General features: G+C 27.9%; 1 protein-coding gene across 1 annotated transcript; it reads right to left on the bottom strand.

Moving 5' to 3' along the window:
* Positions 1-1,442: 1,442 nt before the first annotated feature.
* On the bottom strand, positions 1,443-12,069 carry LOC136074448 (uncharacterized). Its single transcript, XM_065786764.1, has 12 exons — positions 11,740-12,069; positions 10,184-10,381; positions 5,729-6,676; positions 5,293-5,582; positions 5,004-5,213; positions 4,276-4,518; positions 3,826-3,902; positions 3,446-3,639; positions 3,008-3,334; positions 2,300-2,455; positions 1,964-2,156; positions 1,443-1,869 (listed from the first exon to the last, which is right to left on the bottom strand). The coding sequence occupies exons 1-12, from the start codon at positions 12,067-12,069 to the stop codon at positions 1,544-1,546; spliced, it is 3,492 nt and encodes a 1,163-aa protein (XP_065642836.1). The 3' UTR covers positions 1,443-1,543.
* Positions 12,070-12,390: the final 321 nt, after the last annotated feature.

The raw sequence follows: 12,390 nt of genomic DNA, 5'->3' as shown, positions 1-12,390 counted from the left end.
TGCGTCATATTGCTCAAAGGCAATATGACATGATTTCCATCATGTAAAATGATGTTTTTTGAAAAAGTTTATTTTTTTCAATTTTTGAATTTTTTTAAATGTTGGGCTTTTTTTTATAAGCCTCACTGATTTTTCTCCGATTTTATATTTTTTGTTTGGTAAATTTAAAAAATACACCAAGAAAATAACTTAATTGAAATTGAATCAATATTATGTGAGAATTAGAATTTTATATTAAAAAAGTTTTTTTAGTGCAAACTAAAAAAAAAAAAAACTTTTTCGTACTTAGGGCCGGACTGACAAAATCTTACATTATGCGCAGTGGCGCAGGAATTAGAATTTTATATTAAAAAAGTTTTTTTAGTGCAAACTAAAAAAAAAAAAAACTTTTTCGTACTTAGGGCCGGACTGACAAAATCTTACATTATGCGCAGTGGCGCAGCAAGTGATATAAGCGCCCTAACTATAAAGAAAATGTGTTCCGAGCATGCGAAACGGGGAGATTTCCCCTAATTATCTTGTAGACTACACCACTAAACCCAATGCATTTTTTGAATAGACCAATAAATATAAGTTAAGATAAATATATAAACTACTTAAAAAAGTTTGTAAATTGTAAAGTTAGTCGGTAATTTTCGCCGTATTATATATATTCGACACCGAAGCTGGTGTGCTAAGTCTCTCGACTAAGCAAAGTGAGATACCTATCCACGGCGCATCAAATTTATCACACAGGGTTCCTACCAGATAAAAAAATAACTCAGTTGTTAATTTTGAGTTACAAGCACTGGCGTAGAAACAGGGGGATGGAAAAACGATTGCCCCCAAATAATTCCTAATTTCTATTTTTTCAATTTAAATTCTGACTGCCTTAGCTCCCCCTCCCCATCCCCTACTTAATTTCTGAAGAAGGTAAAGGGCTTTTCACGATCAAACTTTGAGAAGGGTTGCACTATTGTTTGCTCTTTACTTTTACGTGGAAAAATGGTTGCAAAAGCAAACAGGTACTGAATATTGAATATAGTTAACTAAAAAAGACAGTCATCGTTGCTACTGAAGCTAAAAAGACTACTTTTAAAAAGCTAATTTTATTCATAATATTGAGTTTAAATGGTATAGATATATAATTTCTGAATCGAGAATAAATTTTAAGTAAAATAAAATAAAAAACAAAGTTTTGATTTTTTAAAGTTAAACAATGTGCCACCTTAAATTTAAATAAATTTAAAAAAAACATGAGCATCTTTTTTGTTTATTTATACACGGTCTGAGTCGCATGTTCTCAGGAGTAGTCTGATAATATTTAAATTTTTTTTAAACTTTTAATTATTCAAAAAATAAACCAACCGCTCTCCACTAAAAACGAACGCCGTGGCCCATAAGTGCGTAAAAAAAAAAAAAAATACAATTAGGGTGATATTTATTTACACCCCAGAGCCTAAAACTTATTTTATACTTAGTAATGCTTTTAATATGCTTGTGGCTATGAAAATAGCCGTTTTTAATTGCTCTTTTTTGGAGACTTTCTCAGCGGAGTCAAATGTTAGGTATTTAAGAATTTTTTAAAATAAATTTTCTTTTTTACACATGGTTTAAGCTGGATGTTCTCCGGGTTTGTCTTTTGGTAATGGGATTTAAGAATACTTTTTAATTGGATCGTTGGACAAGGAATTGATTGATATATATTTTTCAGTTTATTGAACTCCATGTGTATTGACTCACCGCCTTGTTCGCCATAAAATCCAAATCCCGCTCTCCATTTTTCTAAAAACGGAATAGCATGATGTTCCAGCATATGCAACTTTGGCGAAACTGAGGCCTCGGGCCAATTTTCCCGATAAAATTGCATTAATTCGTTTATCTTCTTTTCTGAACAATTTAAATATTAATGTAATATAAGTTATAAAAAAAATCAGGAATAGCACTAAAGCATATTTTACATTATAAAAATAATAAAACTTACTTAAAATACTTAGTTTTTCTGCTGAAATAGTATTTTTGGATGAAAATATGTAATAACATTGAGCAAATTTATCAAAGAGCTGCTTGTATTGTTTGCTAACTTCAATTGACTTTGTATGTATTTTTGTCCCTGAATACCCATTGTCATAAACAAACTTAGGAATAGAGTTGCATAACCGAAGTATTGAAGGTTTCTAAATAGAAATATATTTTAATAGTTAATACTTATTTATTAATAACAAAAAATTATAGTTAATACAAAGTTTTACCCTGTTTATAATAAAATTTATTAAATAAAAGTTAAAAAGTAACAAAAACTTAAAAAGTAACATATTACTTTTAACATTTTATGCACATGATTTCCAATAAAACTTTTTCCATGATATGCTTGACGTTGAACATTAAGCTGCTGTAATATTGCCTCGATCATTTGTGTGCAAGGTCCCTGACCCTTCTTTAAAAAATATTCTTCAAGAGTATTACATAGATTTGTCTAAAAAGAAACTCGTAAAACACTATGCATATCAAAAATAGAATGACTTTAGGTTTTAGCGCATTGTTAAAAATGATGCGAAGGTTTTAGCGCAAGGGTTAAAAATGACTAAAAGGTTTTTAAAAATTTTTATAGAAATTATACCTTTTTAAATTATAATATATTTTTTGCTGCTTATTTTTTGTGATCGCTCAAAACCTCTAACGTCTGGGGCTAGAGCCACTTTTGCTCCCCTCACCACGTCACTGTTATTAACAATTGAGGTTCACATATAACAGCAAACTAAGTATTCCCATAGCTAACATTAGCATTTCAAGTTTGAACTTACTTGAGTGCTTAATAAAATAGGGCATGAGAATTTAAATTTTACGACTTTTAAAGCCCTGATTACACTGAATGTTTTTATTTTATCCATTGGATATAACTTCTGTTAAAATTTAACAAGTGAAATTTATAATATATGGTTTCTTATTTTGAAAAATGTACAGTTTTAAGAATACAAACTTCACTATTAAGAAATTATAACTAATAAACTCTCAATCCAAAAATTACCTTTTTTTCTTTTTCATTGTTAAGTAAGTCAATTTCTTTTAAGTAAAGAGATTGAACATCGTCTACATCATCTAAATTGCTAACTGCAGCTAATAAAATGACATCATTAACCACTTGAATTTGATCATCAATATTAAGAATGTCTATTTGAAGATTCCACAACTGCTTTTGTTTATTTATAAAAACGTCATACTCTTCTGAGCATTTTATGCTGCTTTTTAGAGGTTCAGCAGCCATCATTATGTCCAATTGATGAACTTCTTCTTCAAACATGTTAAAAAAATTTAAATAAATACCAAGAGCCATGTGTAGACTAGGTAAAGACACCTAAAAAATTAAAAATAATTTATATAAAGTATAGTACTTTGATATTATTTTTGAATATCATGCTCATAGTGATTTTTCACTGTCAAAGTAAAAAAAATAATCAAAAATCACTTGGTCTAGTGGTATTTTTAAAATTGGTTCGCTTATCACATTATTGAAATTTTTTGCAATACTCTTTAGTCCTCCATTTTTCATAAACCTTTTATGATCTAAACATAAATCTTCCAATGTGCGATATTTCATCTCAGGGTCAATACATTTCATATCGTTTGCTGTCGCATAACAGAAAAGACAACAATGCCTCCCTCAAGAATAAAATAAACAATATATTGATAAGTAAAAATCAAATTACATTATTTTATATTATTAAACAGGGCCATCATTTTGAATTTTTAGGTAAGATTATTGATAATTGGTTTTGTGATTCAGTTACCTCTCTGATTTTCCTGATAAAGAAAAACCTATTAATTAAAAATTTTAAATAAAAATACCTGAAGCTCCTGAAATACCATAAAGTGCACAAAGAAACTTATAATCACCAAAAATGAATACTCTAATATTTCTATCCCTATAAATAAAACTAAACGTGTTATTCGCAAATGATTGTAATAAATCTATACTCTATAGAAGTGTATAAAGATTATCAAATGAACAATATAAACATTATCAATATATTTTAACTACTATTCACCTTATAAAGATAATCTAAATAAAAATAATCAACAAAATAAATAAAGATCTAAAAAAAAAGGTGTAAATAAAGATAATCAGCTTGTTAAAGTCTTTTTTTTTAAATCTCCGAGTTGCTTTGTAAAAATGCCTTCACTAGTTTTATTAAACATAGCCCAAAAGATACCTAGTTATGAAGGCGATGCAAAACAAAGGGAAAAAAAAAAGATTTTATTATACTTTATCGCAAATCGCATTTTAAGAAAACTTACTTATACTTCATTTTTTGTAGATCTTCTATTTCTTTTTCAAATCTTGAAATGGCAACTTTAATATTGATTTGATAATCCTTTGCCTCAAAAATACTAAAAACAATAGTGTTATCTTTGCTGTTTGGGTTTATGGTATTTGCTACTTGGTAAGTCATTTTAAAACTTCCTCCGCCATAATCTCCTCCTATTTTAATCTGTATCTCTTTCTCAGGGAAAAACTCGTGATAATGAAGACTTTTACAACTATAGAAAAGTTATAAAAAATATATATATATTAACAATATATAATACATTAATATTAACAAAAATTGGCTAGTGATGATGAATATACACATTTTAACAACCTTAATACAAAACCCTCACGTATTTTACATCACATTTTGCATTAACTTATCATTATGTTGGGGGTCAAATATGTATTAGTGTTAATATGCTATATTGTCGTACTTCTATTTGTATTTGATTAAAAATAATTTTAATATTATTATTTATATTTGATCAAAAATTATTTTCAGTTCATAAAAAATAATTAAAAAAAAAAAATTGAGATTTATTCAATACTTTATTGAACACAATCAATTTGTATCAGATAAAACACACTACAACTGAATTATGGATCTGATATATCAACAATTGTTGATGACAGCTGGTTTAGAGACCAACTGGCAGTTGCTGCATGTTAAAAACATGAAATTATTTTTTTAAATCATTATTTCAATCCAAATCACCTTTCTAATTGATCAAGATGTTTGAAAATATGTGTTTGCAAATTTTCAATATAACCGTAAGATGCATCTTTAATTTCAAAGGTTCCTTTAATTTCCTTTTCAAATGTAAACGGGGCATTTTCTACAATAAAGTCACACCCAGACAGTTTTTCACTAACTATTCGTTGTGAAGCATGTGATGCTGTTTGTATATCAAAACTCTTCAGCCATCTGTAAAAAATTATTCACAATATTCTATAAAAATAAATAACATTTTTAACTAACTTAAAAACATGCAAAAAATAAGAACCTAGATATATTTTTAAGCTTTTCCCAAGGTATGCAGAGATCTGCTTTCATAGCTACCATCTTAGTTGCACTAATTGTGACTTTAATATTAGAATTAGCCAATATTTTTTCTTTTGTTTCTGATGGAAGTGAAATCAGAAGCTTTGAGGACTGGCTACAAACTGCGTCATTAGATGGACCAGACACAACTTCTATATTTCTTTTGACAATAGCATTTCTTTCTCGTACAGTTGCATTTGATGCCTCATTGCTTGTGACATATGCCTTTGGAATAGATGAAAACAAAACCGGCTAAAAAAAAAAAAAATCTATGAAAAATATTTATTAAATGTTAAATATTTTATTAAATATTACTAATTATTTAATTTACTATTTAATAATTATGAAATATTTAATTTACTATTTAAAAAAATCAATTTTAAAATCAAAAATTTTACTCTAGGTCCTCCACGTTTAAATGAAATTGATTTCCCACCACTTTGTTTCATCTTTTGCTTAAGAATGTGGAGTGTAGCATCTTCAACTATTCTTGGGATATGACTACTAGCTGTTAGATTAAAAATCTCTGAAATGCTATTGTTAAAAGTATACGATGATGGTGACAAACTTGATGAAGATAATGGTGATGACAACAATATTGAGACGGGTTGTGTTAAAGATTTTTTATTGCAGGCGAGCTTATGATGTAAATACACATCGTATTCTTTTACAACATTGAATTTTGTTTTACATATAATACATTGAACAGTCAACATTTGTATAAGTGAATTTGTTTTATTGCTGGTCACGAAGTCTTCAGGCAACACAGATGTATCACATTGTGGGCATAAAGATTCATTAATGTACTTTATTTTAACATTTTCAACTATACAGAAAAAACAAAACAAGTTGCCACACAAGTTGCATATGCATAGTTGCAAATAAGGATTGAATTCATTTTTCAAATCACTACTATCTATTTCCATATTGTGTATTGTGAAAATATTTTCTTTTAAAATGCTAAACATTGAAAAAGTCCAAACTCTTTCACCTATTCTAGGATGGCCAATAAACTTTGTTTTATCTCTTATTTGAGATTTTGAAGCATTGAGACCTTGACTCAGTTTTTTTACCTGATGACAAGTATAACAGTCATCACAATGATGTGTCCATTGTGTACACAAAAGCAGAGTGGTTGATGACTTTCTTTTGATTACAATGTTAATTGTTAAGTAGCATTTGTGACAAATGTTTAAAGGGTGAACCCCTTCCACATCTATTAGTTTGATGTGAAAAATATTTTCAATTTTACTTTTTTGGATGGCTCCAATAAGGTATTTTTTTTTAAAAACAAAACAACCACAAACTCTGCAAAGGAGATTTAAATTCTTGATATGCAAATCCATCTAAAATAAGTAAATTTATAAACAAAAATATTTCAACACAGTATTAAAATAATATCAAAATACTAATTAGAATTCAATACATGAATTAAATCAAAATTTAAAATTGTAAAATTAAGTAAAAAAGAATTCACTATAACAAAGTTATAAGTGCATACAATAAATTTATTGTATAAGTAAAAAAATTGTATTTAAGACCTCCCTTATAGTCAGTAAAAAATGAGTTATATGCAAGCCAAAGCACTATTCTTAACCCTAACCATGACTGTCTAAGAATAAGATTTTGGAGAGGGTATTTTTTTTATATACAATTTAACAGGGTACATTAAATACATGTCTACTGACTCCTTTTATAAAAGAAGTCAGTAGACGTGTATTTAATGTACTTATTAAACTCATTTTTACTGACTATAAGGTGGGTCTTAAATACAAAAATATTAGAATGCTAATCAAAAAATAAAATTTAAATAAAATATATTAGCTCAATAAAGAAAAAAAAATTATATCACAGGTAAAAATTTTAATTTATTACAAACTAATAATAACTCGAAAGATCATAACTTTTTGTAAAACTTCTTATTGTTGACCTGTGAAAATGTTAATTTTCAACAACAACAAAAATTGTAACCTGAGATAAATAAAAAGCATCAAAAAGATAAAAGATTCATAAAACTTCTTACAAAATTTCTGTCTAATTTTAACGCTCAAATTTTGAAAAATATCAATTTAAAATGTATAAACAAACAACAGTATGATACCTATAAAAGTAACTTAGTTTTAATCGTAAAATTATACATATGCATATCAATTTTCGTTGATTCTATATAAAAAACGGTACTACTATAAGTATTTTTCCCAAAAATTGTATTACAACAAAGAAACAAAAACAATTTATGCAAATAAATTAGTTGCTAAGAAAAGTTAATTCGGTTTCGAAGGTCCACAGCCATTTTGAAAATTATTCAACTTGCTTAATGCCAACGCGCTTGCGTATAATAACTTGGCGCTTTTTAGTAAAGTTTGAATGACCGTGTACAGGTGAATAATATATTTTATTTAATAATATTAAATCAAAAATAAGTTTATCATTCTAATACGTTACAGAGTTTATTAAAATAATTTAAAAGCAAAAAAAAAGATTTTTTTTTTTGCTCTTAAAAAGAAGATAAATATAAAACATAATTTTTGTCAGTTTTATTATTTAAATTTTATACTACGGGTGGAATGCAAGAAGCGAACTTGAGAGAAGTTCGACTTGAACTTTGAAGTCTGACTTTGTCAAGTTAGACTTCAAAAAAAACTTGAGCAAATGCGTAAACGAAACTTGAAAAGTTCAAGACCGTGCTTGAGAAAGTCAAACTTGAAAAACTTAAAAGGCGTTGATTTGAGAGCGCAATCAGAAAAAAAAACTTTGCAGCCAATGGCGGGAGAGCATTTGAAAAGTTAAAATCTTTTAAACAAAGCAAATTAACTATATTTATGAAGGGCTTATTGTGAAACGATGACAAGCCACAAAAACAAATATTTGAGAAAAATGACTTTTAAGTTTTATTTAAATCTATAAAATCAATGCTTACAGTAAGATGATTTTATAATTATAGCTCCAATTTTAAGAATTATGCCTTAATATCTTATTGGCTATTGCGTATACTATTTATGATTATAAAAATGATAACTCATTTTTGAAAAAAGTGTAGCTTGTCATTGTTTCACAATAAGCCCTTCATATTTTAAATAATACTTCTGAGTTTTATACTTTAAAATATTAACTTACAAAAATAAATTAAAATGTGTTACTAAAATAACAATTTTTACTTTTGTATTTTATTTTTGATAAAACATGGTAATTTAATTAAAAAATCACTGGATTTAAATAAACATGTTTGTGTTGCCTTCTATTTAGTCCAAGACTAACTACGACGTACAACTGCTTAACATTCAAATGGCAATATAATATTGCCATTTGAATGTTAAGCAGTTGTACGTCGTAGTTAGTCTTGGACTAAATAGAAGGCAACACAAATATGTTTATTTAAATCCAGTGATTTTTTAATTAAATTACCATGTTTTATCAAAAATTAAATACATAAAATACAATACATAATACATAAAATACATAATACAAATACATAATACATAAAATACAATGAATAACAAAAACCTTGTGTTCGACATATGCTTTGCTGATAACCGCATAGCATATTATGCTATGCGGTTATCAGTAAAGCATATGTCGAACACAAGGTTTTTGTTATTCATTTTTCTTGTTGAAATTTTTATAAAAAAAAAAATTATCTCCAACAAGGCGTTGTTGGAGTTAAATTTTTTTAATTAATTTTCCTTTAATTAATTATAATTAATTTGCTTGCAGCCTTGCAAGGTTTCAAGCAAATACTAATTACGTTGGGAGTTAGCGGAAAATTAATTAAAGTTAATGACAACAGTTTTTAATACCAGGACAAATATGATGTACATAGAGAACAAAATCTGTAGATGAAAATGGTTAACAAGAGTTAGATATCATCTAATGTACGACAGAACATTTTTATTATAACGGTTATCAAGTCAGCAGTAGAACGATATGATCAAAATCTGTATAGATCAGGGGCGGATCTAGCATTTCATGGTTTTTGAGATAGCTAACCTCCAGACACGGAGCGAACTCTAAACAATTATATGTTTATACTTATGTCAAGTAAGAATGCTTTGCACAAGATTGCCCCTCAATTTGAGCTAATTCGTATCATTTAAGTGAGAGGAAGAGTGAGGCCATTTGGTTCAATATATGAATTAGAGAAAAAGTTTTTTGCATTCATTAAGTTTATTATACAAACAATACAAGTTTATTATACAAACAATACAAGTTTATTATACAAACAATTAATTTCGGCTAAATAAATTTATTTATTTTTTGAATTTTAGTAAAAAAGAGGAAAAGAAGACTGGTGAAACTGGCCTAAATAAACTCTAATATCGTAACAAGAGACAACGTTTTTCAAATATTGCTACAAAATTATTTAGTTCAATTTTAAAATTTTATGGGATAATGCAGTTTTAGAATTTAAATTGTTTAAGTTTCAGAAAACTTAAAAATTATAAGCACATTTTTAGGATACAACTATTGATATAAAACAAAATTAAATTTATTTTCTTGCTCTTTACATATAGCATTTTACAATATCAATATTATTGTATACTAAATGACCAAATGAGTCACAGAAGTTCATATTTGAAGCAAGGTCTTTTGATATTATCAGAAAACTTGAAGTACCAGAAAAGCCAAAAAAGTACCAAAGTATAATGACATTAAAATAAAAATTTACAAAAAAATATTGACAGTGTTACATTAATATGTAACACTGTCAATATTTTTTTGTACATCGGTTTTAATAAACACAACATTATTTTATTAGAGTATTATTATGTTTTTACATATTTTTTATTGATTGAATTCTAGATTAAATATTTATAAAAAGAATCGAGTCACTACTTTAATTTCTCCTTCAAAACCTCTCGTAGATACTTTGAAATCATTTTTCTCATTATAATTTTACATTTCATCATGTACCCAACATGTTTAATGGCTGAATTAGTAAAAACTTGTGATCCATGAACTAGAGGTGTACCAGAACCAGTATATGCCGTGTACCCGATTCCGGGTACCCGGTGGTAAAAACCGGGTTTAAGACCGGGTACCCGGCTCTGAGTCTATTTAGAATAAAAAAAAATTAAACAAACGCAAAAATAATTTAGATAACGCTTTTTTGTTGTATTTTATTTTAATTTCTTTTATGACTTTTTGTTTGTGACAAATGAAAAACGTTTTCAGCGTTTGAAATAATTAAAAACTAGACGATCAAATAATTTTTCCAACAATAATTGATTGAAAACTTTATTTGAAAAGAATTTGGATTTTTAAAAACAGATTTTTAAAAAATAATTAAAACCCCCAAAAACTATGCAACATTTCTTTGTTTTTATCAGCGATGGCGCATTGGTAGATTGCTCGCCACAGAAACAAGAGATTGTGCGCCCCCTCTAGTTTCTGAGGGAGCAAGCCCCTCCCCCTACTTTTTTTTGTGTGGACCTTCTTTCTTTTTTTAAAAGAAATTGACAATTTTCGAAATGAGGTAGTGTGCCCCCTACTTTGAAAACCGTGTCGTAGGCTCTGCGAAAACCATTTCTCGTCCGACTTCCCAAACTTCATGGGAATAAAATTCAGCTGAAAATCGTCTATGTTGGTTAAAAGTTCGTTGGTTTAAACGTTTGTTTATTGTAAACGATCATTTAGCAAAAACATTATTTAAAAACGACCTACGCAAAGTATTAAACTTTCATTCATTTTTCGCAATTTTAATTCTTGCTCTAAGCAATAAAAAAAAACAATTACTTTCTTTTACTTTTTATTTCTTTCGTATTTTTTTCTGATGAGCCTTTCTTGATGAAACACAGTGTTAAATGAAAAAAATTTACTCATTTATAATTGCTCTGTTCTTTTAAGAACATTGAGCACCCTATTTTGTAGAATACATTTTAAAATTGTTTAAATATAAAAATATGTGTGTGTGTGTGTGTGTGTGTGTGTGTGTGTGTGTGTGTGTGTGTGTGTGTGTGTGTGTGTGTGTGTGTGTGTGTATATATATATATATATATATATATACAGCTGCGGATAAAACTACGTGAACGATTGCAAATAGTTTTTTTTAATGAAATTTTCAATGTCTTAAAATAAGTTTATAGTTTAATACTATATATGGTTGGATAGAGCGTTTTTTGCTCTATAAGACTGTGTAAAGTGTATTCTCTAATTATTTGTTTAAAATTAAACATATCTAAATGTTCAAAAAGCATCAAATATTTTGCGCGACAAAACCACGTGAACGATTATACAAACGTAAAAGAATAATTTTACTAACATCAACAAATAATAGATTCTAAAAAAAAAAAAAACATTAATATTTAGTTGCATAGCCTTTAGAATCGATAACGGCCTTGCACCGTCTTGGCATAGATTCTACAAGAGTTTCTAGTAACTGTTTTGGTAATGCCTCCCATTCATACTATACGGCTCGAAAAAGTTCATCCGGTTTTTGAAATTTGCGACCTCCCAAGCGTCGCTCAACTTCAATCCATAAATTTTCGATTGGATTTAAGTCGGGAGATTGGGCAGGCCACTTCAAAACCGTTATGCTATTATTTATGAGCCAATTTTTTACAGTCAAAGCTGTATATTTAGGGTCATTATCATGTTGATAAACCCAATTGTGAGGCATTTTTTCTAAAGCGTGTGGCAACATTTGATTAGATAATATTTCCCTGTACTGTAGTTGGTCCATTATACCGTTTACACGGTACAACGGACCAATTCCAGCCCAGGAGAAACACCCCCAAACCATTATATTGCCACCCCCAAATTTTACAGTTCCTATTGTATACTCTTTTTTTTTTTTTTTTTTTTTTTTAATATATATTTGCCGTATATTAAAATTTACAATGAAATAAATCGTGTTAATAAATAAGAGAGCTGGAGCAAGCAGAAGACATAAACTGTCTAATCATCGAGCCCCATTTACATTGAAAAAAAAATCGTCAGCTTATATATAAAAAAAGAAAAGTAGCAAAGTACATAATAAGCATTTTACACGTTAGTTACAATATAAATATAAGTGTTGAAATATAATGCAATATATCAAAAATTAACAAAAGTTAAATATAAA

Source organism: Hydra vulgaris, chromosome 01 (genome assembly GCF_038396675.1).
Source record: "Hydra vulgaris chromosome 01, alternate assembly HydraT2T_AEP".
Lineage (NCBI taxonomy): Eukaryota > Metazoa > Cnidaria > Hydrozoa > Anthoathecata > Hydridae > Hydra > Hydra vulgaris.
Note: the sequence above shows the minus strand (reverse complement) of the source record. Positions and strands in the feature narration are given on the sequence as shown.

What these genes read in the sequence shown, in the direction of transcription:
- LOC136074448 (XM_065786764.1), bottom strand. Translation starts at nt 12,069, where the DNA reads ATGGTTTGGGGGTGTTTCTCCTGGGCTGGAATTGGTCCGTTGTACCGT. An exon ending in TTTCAAAGTATCTACGAGAG is followed by an intron (nt 6,677 to 10,183) that starts GTTTTGAAGGAG and finishes TACTTATTTTAG; the next exon opens with ATGGATTTGCATATCAAGAA. An exon ending in AAGCTTAAAAATATATCTAG is followed by an intron (nt 5,214 to 5,292) that starts GTTCTTATTTTT and finishes AATTTTTTACAG; the next exon opens with ATGGCTGAAGAGTTTTGATA.